Genomic DNA, 10,907 nt, shown 5'->3' on the forward strand with positions numbered 1-10,907 from the left:
GTGTCTTTATGTTGTGAACAGTCCCATTTTATGTTTTTGGGCTGATCGTAAGCATTGCATAAATTCGCTCTGTTATTTATTTAGGTTAAAAATCTTTAGCAAACTATTTTGCATTACATATAAATAATAATCCCTGGTTTTATCTAAAAGGTTAATAGGCCCATATTTTTTCAGCACATTGGATATTGTCGGGTTGTTAGATTGCTTCTCGTGAATGTGAATAAGTATTCCGCATTTTTTTAACTAAGTCTTTTCAGACAATGTAAGTAATGTGTGTAATTCTGTCTTATCAAGCGTCCCATCTTCCTTTGCCAAACAACCTTTGTGTTTGTTGTGACAGAATTATTGCAGTATAATATCTCACATTACAAAGTGCAGCGGTGACTGTATAACACACATACTCTTTTGATGTTTACACCGATGGATTATGATTAAACATACAAAACATTTAAATGTTAAGTGCAATTTAAGGCAAAAAGTTGTCTTTTTATTGTCATAAGGTTATGTATAGGTTGCTATGGCTTTACACTGATTGATCAGGCAGTTCGTGCATCAATTCAGAGGACGAGCTGAGCAAAAATATAGAAAACGAAAAAAGCTATTTAAAGGTACAGAATTTTCAAGTAATTATACTGATTTAATAACGTGAAATGAGCTTCATATAAAGAGTAAATGTCACATAATTGTTATTATAGTGTATTGTAAATGAGCTCAACCTTCATAATTACTGTCGTCAGTGTGCAGTTCAGCCCGACTCCGTGATACTAAATTCCAATCTTAAAAAGTAAATGTAGCTGTTGCAACATTTTAGGTTACCCGATGAAACATTTGATAATTAAGTTATTGTTATAATATTGTAACTTTTAAAAGGTGTTCCAAATGCTTCAATGTTTAAAAAAAACTGTAAAATCAGTTTTATTTGAAAGAGCAATTTTTACATCAATATAGTGTCGCCGTTGTTGTTGTTGTAGTTATACTTTTATTACATTTCCATTATGTTTATGCATTATGAATAGTACCGTGAAAGCAATACATAAACATAGTAACACTAGCTAAAAGTAAACAACCACTAGCTTATTATAAACCCACTACACTTTGAAACGTAAGAATATGCCTATTGAGAGCATTAGTTAGGAGAACATTCTGTAACCCAGCTTTAATTGAAGAAGATTGGAAAGCCTACAAGGTGCCAAAGTATGGATTTCTTAAGAGACTGATGAAGATTGATTAAGAATGAGTAATTAAACATGTTGTAGTGGCATGCATTGTCTCTTTATCATACGCGGTAGAATATCAGTCTACACAACGCGGCTCGACTTCATATCAGTGATTGATTGATCGGAGAGGATGCAATATATTAGACCTGGATGTGAGCTCAACTTAGATAAAGAAATTAAGTTGCTAACCAAATATTGCATTTCTGAAGAAGAGCCTTTTCTGCTTGCTTTAGAAAAAAGTAAACATTTGCAAAAGTCTGGCGGTTGTTTTTGTGCTTCTCTTTTGTGCGCTTTAGTTGCATAATTCGTTATGCTATTTAAATATAAATTCTTAAAATAATACTCATTTAAAACTAACTGATCTAATCCGAACTATGACACACGGGTATGAGGAAAAGTAGCGTGATTCACTAGAATTAGTTTGCTTTTTATTTCTACTGCGTATAAAGAAATAATAGGCTACTTCTGCTCCAGTGTTTTCAAGCATGATTAGAATCAGTGTGGCAACGCTTAACAAGCCAGCGCGCGCCAGTGCATGCAGCCTCGCGCGGTGTGCACCGGATTCTCCAGAAGACGCGGTTTTGACGCGGTCCTCGGTGTGTGTGTTCACTCTCTTGTCTGATTTGAGGTTTAACGCGTCCTTGAAAAGGCATGTCAACATTGTGCAGTGAGCTCATTCTGTTAGCAGAGGAAGTGACCATTAACACGAGCCTCTCTCAGCCGAGCTTTTAGGAAATTAAAGGCATTATTATCAGTGGAAAAGGATCAGTGGCATTAAGGAAAACATCAGTTACCACAGACCTTCTCCTTCGTATCATCTAAATACACCTAAATGCACCCATGCAGATAAAAACAGACACTTAATGTGGCAAACCGAGATAAGGAATATATTTTAAAGTTTTCCTTTCTCTCTCCTTCATCCTAAAGGTATAGCGTTGGATATAATGGCGTGCTTTGGAAATGTGCTGGAGCATTAAAAAGAGCCAATGGAAGATTTAGTGCATTGTCAAACAGCTTATATAGACATATTGACGTCGTGCATAATATATGGAAAGAGAAAAGGCAAGAGTTTAGTTTTTAGTACAGGATTCGGCATGCATTGAAATTTAGCTCGGCTAATTTAATCGGGGAAAGCCCCGTTAGATATGATTAAGAAAAAAAAATAAAGTCAGTCGTTTATTGTGTCACCTGTCCAGCGTTCTTAATCGGTGAGTGTGACAGGCTCACTGACAGGAGGGCAAAATCTGCAAAACAGCTGCTAAATGTGACACGCACCATCCAGATACCGAAACTGCAGTAGGCTAATTTGCATTATGTATTCATTCCAGTGGTAATTTATTTGTAAATATTGTTTATCACTGTACCTGTGTTCAACGAGCTCCTTCAAGGTTTTTTTTTTTCGATTAACAATTAACCTACCAATGTCCACGTCACATGTTAATTACAAAAACAATTTAAATTACAATGTGCAATGAAAATATTATTATTATTACTAGTAATACAATTACTATTTATTAGTAGTATTACTCATTACTTACAAATATGCATAGGAACACAGTAATTTAAGTAAGTCTATATTTTTTATCCCTATAGGAACGTAATGTAGAATTCACTCTTGGCCTACCCGACATACTGTATATACTGTACTATACAGAAGTATATATGTTATATTCACTGTCGATCTAATGGCAGGCCCGGCACGAGGTTCCCCCAAAGTTCCCATCGCACTAAAATCCAGCATTTAGTAACATGTGATTTTGCATTTAGAATGTAATTAACACTCTTTCTCGATTTAGCAGCGTGCATGGCAGAACAGATTAAGTGTCTGTAAATCATAATAATATAAGAACAGGGACCTGGTCGCTAGTTTTCCTTTCATTAGATCTGAAAAGACAGAAGCAGCAGGATGAAACTCAATCAGAGTAAGTAACTCTTTCAGGCTCTGCTATCACAAGCCCGCTTGGTTAATCAGTCCCTCTAGACATGATAATAGCCAGCTTTGTGAGTCTATAAAAGGCTTCATGGCAGGGCTGATGTGCTGCAGGGTTAGTTAGATATGCGAGGGATTTTAATTGTGTGTCTTTATGTTGTGAACAGTCCCATTTTATGTTTTTGGGCTGATCGTAAGCATTGCATAAATTCGCTCTGTTATTTATTTAGGTTAAAAATCTTTAGCAAACTATTTTGCATTACATATAAATAATAATCCCTGGTTTTATCTAAAAGGTTAATAGGCCCATATTTTTTCAGCACATTGGATATTGTCGGGTTGTTATATTGCTTCTCGTGAATGTGAATAAGTATTCCGCATTTTTTTAACTAAGTCTTTTCAGACAATGTAAGTAATGTGTGTAATTCTGTCTTATCAAGCGTCCCATCTTCCTTTGCCAAACAACCTTTGTGTTTGTTGTGACAGAATTATTGCAGTATAATATCTCACATTACAAAGTGCAGCGGTGACTGTATAACACACATACTCTTTTGATGTTTACACCGATGGATTATGATTAAACATACAAAACATTTAAATGTTAAGTGCAATTTAAGGCAAAAAGTTGTCTTTTTATTGTCATAAGGTTATGTATAGGTTGCTATGGCTTTACACTGATTGATCAGGCAGTTCGTGCATCAATTCAGAGGACGAGCTGAGCAAAAATATAGAAAACGAAAAAAGCTATTTAAAGGTACAGAATTTTCAAGTAATTATACTGATTTAATAACGTGAAATGAGCTTCATATAAAGAGTAAATGTCACATAATTGTTATTATAGTGTATTGTAAATGAGCTCAACCTTCATAATTACTGTCGTCAGTGTGCAGTTCAGCCCGACTCCGTGATACTAAATTCCAATCTTAAAAAGTAAATGTAGCTGTTGCAACATTTTAGGTTACCCGATGAAACATTTGATAATTAAGTTATTGTTATAATATTGTAACTTTTAAAAGGTGTTCCAAATGCTTCAATGTTTAAAAAAAACTGTAAAATCAGTTTTATTTGAAAGAGCAATTTTTACATCAATATAGTGTCGCCGTTGTTGTTGTTGTAGTTATACTTTTATTACATTTCCATTATGTTTATGCATTATGAATAGTACCGTGAAAGCAATACATAAACATAGTAACACTAGCTAAAAGTAAACAACCACTAGCTTATTATAAACCCACTACACTTTGAAACGTAAGAATATGCCTATTGAGAGCATTAGTTAGGAGAACATTCTGTAACCCAGCTTTAATTGAAGAAGATTGGAAAGCCTACAAGGTGCCAAAGTATGGATTTCTTAAGAGACTGATGAAGATTGATTAAGAATGAGTAATTAAACATGTTGTAGTGGCATGCATTGTCTCTTTATCATACGCGGTAGAATATCAGTCTACACAACGCGGCTCGACTTCATATCAGTGATTGATTGATCGGAGAGGATGCAATATATTAGACCTGGATGTGAGCTCAACTTAGATAAAGAAATTAAGTTGCTAACCAAATATTGCATTTCTGAAGAAGAGCCTTTTCTGCTTGCTTTAGAAAAAAGTAAACATTTGCAAAAGTCTGGCGGTTGTTTTTGTGCTTCTCTTTTGTGCGCTTTAGTTGCATAATTCGTTATGCTATTTAAATATAAATTCTTAAAATAATACTCATTTAAAACTAACTGATCTAATCCGAACTATGACACACGGGTATGAGGAAAAGTAGCGTGATTCACTAGAATTAGTTTGCTTTTTATTTCTACTGCGTATAAAGAAATAATAGGCTACTTCTGCTCCAGTGTTTTCAAGCATGATTAGAATCAGTGTGGCAACGCTTAACAAGCCAGCGCGCGCCAGTGCATGCAGCCTCGCGCGGTGTGCACCGGATTCTCCAGAAGACGCGGTTTTGACGCGGTCCTCGGTGTGTGTGTTCACTCTCTTGTCTGATTTGAGGTTTAACGCGTCCTTGAAAAGGCATGTCAACATTGTGCAGTGAGCTCATTCTGTTAGCAGAGGAAGTGACCATTAACACGAGCCTCTCTCAGCCGAGCTTTTAGGAAATTAAAGGCATTATTATCAGTGGAAAAGGATCAGTGGCATTAAGGAAAACATCAGTTACCACAGACCTTCTCCTTCGTATCATCTAAATACACCTAAATGCACCCACGCAGATAAAAACAGACACTTAATGTGGCAAACCGAGATAAGGAATATATTTTAAAGTTTTCCTTTCTCTCTCCTTCATCCTAAAGGTATAGCGTTGGATATAATGGCGTGCTTTGAAAATGTGCTGGAGCATTAAAAAGAGCCAATGGAAGATTTAGTGCATTGTCAAACAGCTTATATAGACATATTGACGTCGTGCATAATATATGGAAAGAGAAAAGGCAAGAGTTTAGTTTTTAGTACAGGATTCGGCATGCATTGAAATTTAGCTCGGCTAATTTAATCGGGGAAAGCCCCGTTAGATATGATTGAACGATTGTTTAAAATAGTATAATATTATTTAATGAAACTGTAAATTCAAAGTAAATTTTCGATTATGTAGCCTACTTACGCTTTTTTGCTTAAAATAATCAAGCTGCAGCCCACGCTGATTCGACAAATTATTTTAGAAATTCTTTCTTTTGAGGTTTATTCAAACATTACCATAAACATATGCACAATTTCAATCAACACGGGTACAACATAAAGATATAGCTTTGTTATTTAGTCTACACATTCATATAATTGTTACAACACATTTTTTTGCACTCGAAGTAAGCATGCGGTAAATCTATCGACAAAGAAACAACGACGTGGAAAGACTCCAGGTTATCGATGAGAACCAACCCTGAACACAAGAGAACGCGACACACAAACACGAGGCCTACACTGCATTACCACGACACGCTGCGCTAATTACACGCTTGTGTTCTGACCAACCATTGTTCCCACTTGGAGCACTGCATCATTTTTACATTTTGTTCCACGTTTATATTTATGTACAATGTATGAGTTTAACTTGTCTTCAAAACGTTGAAATCCAAACAATGGATTTAAACTGTTGTGCAAGTTTAGGTAAGCACAGACGATCCGCATATTCCACTGCAAATCCAGTACGGTTGTTATTTCTCCCGGTGTCCGTTCACCGGAGGTTAGCTCGTCAGCTGTTGTACTGGCACGCGTTTAGACTAGAGCCGGGACTCTGCAACCCGCTATATCCGAAAGATGGATGCTGCTTGGATTTCAGTCTTAAGGAGTTGCAAGTGTCCCTGTAGACGCTGTAAGGAGATCCCGGAGGCCCGTAGGGGCACGCTGACGAGCTCATGGCCGGATTGATCGCGGAGCTCCCGATACCGTTCAGGTTACCGATGTTGCTCAGGCCGGTGGTCGGCATGCCAGGCACGGCGGAGTGTCCCATCCCAGACGCCATGCTCATGGAGGAGATCGAGGTCGGGGCTGAGAACATGGACTGGGACGTGAGGGGACTCATGGAATTAAAGAAGGTGAAGTTCTTGGTGGACAGCGGGGTTGGGGCCAGGCCTTTGTTGGTCCAGTTGTTGTAGGTGTACGCGGGGTAGACTTCATCATACGGCTGCATTAGTCCGCTGAACTGGGGCAGGTAACTGTTCTTACACAAATCCATTTGCTGGTTGCGCTCCCTTTTTCTCCATTTCGCCCTCCGATTCTTGAACCAAACCTGTGGAAGAGGACGCGTTATTCACTCAAGCGCAACAAATGCTATTATAGACCAAAACGTTGACTCAAAGCAATAGTCCTTAATTTAACTTAACTTAAACTTAATGCTTAACTTATGCTTAAATTTTTTTTTTGAGCTTTCAAACGGACGCACACAGTGCTTACGGCTGTATAATTTCTAATATCCAAGACATAAGTTAAAGGCCTATCCAGAGGAACTTTCGCCCGTGTTTTAAACTCAGGCCTAGTTCACTGTTGTTTACATGGGTAACATTAATTTCTATTAGGATCATTTAGATCAGTCGTGGGCTCTGTTTCTCACCTGGTTGCCCGTTGATGGCAACATTTCCCAAAGTTGCCCGGCAAAATTGCTCAGAAAGTTGCCCCATGTATAATTAGACTTACTCTTACCACTATCGTCCAAACAATGACATAGCTAGCTACTATTTGGAAACACAACGTAAAATGTCCAATGATGAGAAATCTAATATGGGCTTATTGTGACAGTGTCATTGTCAGTCAGAAAACATCTCGCTTTCACGTCTGATTGTTCTGCACGGCTTTCTTCAGGTTAGTGGCGCCTGCTGGTGAATACAATGCCGCCTGAGAGCCGCCTGAGAGCCGCCTTACTGACGGCGAATGATCCGCGGCCCTGAACGAAAAATATCAGACTCAGAAACGCACCATTTCTAAATGTTTACGACACAGTTTCAGTCCCCGGCTTTCTCAAATTATTTGTTAGAAAATTCCACAGTTCACACACACACACACACACACACACACACACACACACACACACACACACACACACACAAAGAAACAGAAGGTTTATGTTTTTACTGTTGTGACACATCATGACCATAGCAACCTTTTTCCTGCTTTGGCAGTAGCATCTGGCCTATTTTATATAAATACTTTATTATTATTATTGTTATCATTATTATCATTAGCCTATTGTAATTCACGGATCTGCCAGACTGTATTTTCTTACACAGACAATTAACAGGAATGCCTGCTGGGATCTGACAGTATAATGCACGCTTTTTCTTTTTTTAGATATGAATTGACCCATATCTGAGGTATATTTAGTTTATTAGATTTTATTGTCATTCGTTGCTTTAGTTTTGGTTCAGTGCTTGCGATATTCTCGAAACGAATTATCCCGAAGCTACTGAATCTTTTAAAGCGAAACAGTTGCACAAAACACTTCCTTTACATTTAAATAATCTTCCCAATCAATATACAAAAACAGCATCATCGACGAAGACCTAAAGATCTGTTTCGTTAGTTTGCAGATTAATTATATTAATATACAATCTGTAACAGAAAACTATAGATTTCTTTAATGACAATTCGCGATAATTGTTTAAATGGGAGAAAATGTAATATCGGTGTCCTCGATATTTCAAGAAATTGACATTTTAATTGTATTGTCTTCATTTATAGGTTAGACTAATAGTTTAATTAAAGCAAATAAAATCGATTATGTGTGTCTTTTTTGCTTTATGCATTGCTTAAACACCAACAAACGCACTGATCAAGAGTGTAATCACAGTTAAGAGGTCCATCTGACAGGAGATGTTTTGGGATGAGAATGTAATATATTTGCATATTTCAGCTCTATTATCGTTCTCAGTGAATGGCTGTTTTCTGCATTCACGAATTACAAACTACAGCAAAACAAAGGTGTTTCAAGAGAAGAGCTGATCGCAAAGCCAAATAAAGCACACGACTCAATCCGCAGACACATGCAACCACAGTTGACTGACTTCTTCACTAAAAAACCCGGATATTATTTGACAAATAAATAAATAACAACAATAATAATAATGTAAATATTTTAAGGAAGCCCGTGCACTGAAGAAAAATGAAATTGGCAACATCAATAAACTGGTTTTATTCAAGTCTAAAATATAATTTAACATCACTGAATCAACCTATATAGCAACAAAACCCATTTTATGGGTTAAATCATGTAGGCTATAAATTGATCTTTAAGGTCACAATTACAGGTTACCACTTTTTAGGAGGCTTTAAAGAAGCCTCTGAATAATTGTTGGATGTGTGGATGTTATTATCAGTTTTTACGACTATGCAGCAGCTTTGTTGGAAAGAAATAGACTATTATTACTATTATTATTAGCCTGTTATTATAGAGAGATGCATTGATGAGGAGGCGCCGCATGCGAATTTTAAAGACAACTGAATAATAATTCGCAATCTATTTATAGCAATATACCCGCCAGAGGGTTAAGCATTTTGAACAGGCCTACTATACGGAAATCTCCAGGTTTGTTTAAGTGGTGATCACTTCTTTCGTGAATTACGAATGATTTCCGCTCGCCGGATCTGCATCGAGAGTACTTCGGAAGCGCATGAGAACTGCAGAGCGCTACTGTTTCAACCTGAGCTCTAAATGCAAAGCACACGCCTGTTACATTGTTACATTGATTCAGCTGAGCTCTTTCATTATTTGTTCCGCGCAGGCAGCAGGATGACCGACCACAATTTCAACAAAATCCACATTTCAGATGTATCGAGTTACAACAGAACCTGTTGTCCACAGCGATAATAATACGAAATACATCAACTTCATAGGCTAAATAACTGTAGGCCTACAAGTACAAACAAACACTGTTAAAACGCGACGAATAGTGACTCACGTGTCAGTTCTATGAAAGGCTGTTTGCTTCCTCTCTCGTGACTTAAATCGTCTCCATGCATTTATAGCATAGCCTATAGTTCCTCAAATGTGTGGCTGTAAAAAGCAATGTTCAAGTTTATGCGGCTGAAGAGTAGCCTCTCTCAGGTAGCACCTCTGCTGCTAGTGGATGGTAAGATGGCATTTCAGATCTACTACACTAATTACTGTCACATGCGCGCTGATTGATCGGAGTCTTTGTGTGTGATCATACTATAGGCTATATAATCCTCGTTTGAAACCCTTTGTTGAAACAGATACGTATTTTAATCATTTGCATTGCCTGAATGGAAGAAGTTTCTTCTCGGATTATTTGAAGCATGCGTTTAATGTGGTTCAGTACATCCATTTTTTTGCATCTGTGTATAATTTGAAAATAAGTAGCCTATGCGTTCTTAAAAGGCCACTTCAGACTTGAATAAATGAATGAATGAACGAATACAAACCAATCGCTTGAAACAAGAAATAGATTAACTAATATTTATTATTAATATGATGAATGAAACTGTTATAATTCATCAGACTTATTGATGCCTCTAATAATATTTGGACTATGTTCTAGCCATGTTCAGCATATTCCTGTATATCACTCTTGCCTTCCGCAATTAGAAATATTTAAATACATAGTTTAGTTATACACAAAAACATTTACCCAACACACGCTAACATATGGCTGGATTAAATGTGAGCAAACAGTGAAACAGCTTACAGTAACAATCATTATATTCTAGCTCATGCTCGCTGCTACAAAGCTCACATTTCCAAAATACAGATTTTAATTTCTCATGTTGTTTTATGGCTTTGCTGCAGAGCCTCGAGCCACGCAAACAATAAGCTGACAGTTACCATTATGATCGCTTGTTAATTTTCTCTTAAAAATAAAATAAAATAATTGGTTGCACTTTATTTCGATAGTCCACTTTAGACATTCTAAGTAACTTTGCTACTACATGTCAACTAACTCTCATTAGAGCAGGAGAGCCGTGTATTTCTGACTGCTACTTTAAAGTCTGTTGATGTAACATCAATTTCCAATTTAATTTGCTGTTACTTTCAAAATTGTAATATTTTGTAATGTTTTGGTATCGCAGAAGAGCTCATATACCTGCCATTATACAAAGAAGATGAATGCACTGACAAAAGTGTACTGTTTAAAGATGTTGTTTCCCTCGATAAGGATTTGCAAACGCATTAAACGTCAACTCGCTTGAATTTGCACCTCAATGTTCACTAAAAGTATGGCAGCATATTTTTGCATTGACTGAGATCATGTGTGAAATTAGTGAAATGATAGCACTTCTTCACAACTGGTTTCCAAAGTCATCTATTGCCCATATGCC

At 37.0% G+C, this 10,907-nt stretch overlaps 1 protein-coding gene across 1 annotated transcript; it reads right to left on the minus strand.

Moving 5' to 3' along the window:
* Positions 1–6,124: 6,124 nt before the first annotated feature.
* Positions 6,125–10,288, minus strand: LOC107571606 (pituitary homeobox 1-like). Its single transcript, XM_016257935.1, has 2 exons — positions 10,277–10,288; positions 6,125–6,867 (listed from the first exon to the last, which is right to left on the minus strand). The coding sequence occupies exons 1-2, from the start codon at positions 10,286–10,288 to the stop codon at positions 6,331–6,333; spliced, it is 549 nt and encodes a 182-aa protein (XP_016113421.1). The 3' UTR covers positions 6,125–6,330.
* Between the last annotated feature and the right edge of the window lie 619 nt (positions 10,289–10,907).

This window comes from Sinocyclocheilus grahami, unplaced genomic scaffold (assembly GCF_001515645.1).
Source record: "Sinocyclocheilus grahami isolate Dianchi unplaced genomic scaffold, SAMN03320097.WGS_v1.1 scaffold1621.1, whole genome shotgun sequence".
Taxonomy (NCBI): Eukaryota; Metazoa; Chordata; class Actinopteri; order Cypriniformes; family Cyprinidae; genus Sinocyclocheilus; species Sinocyclocheilus grahami.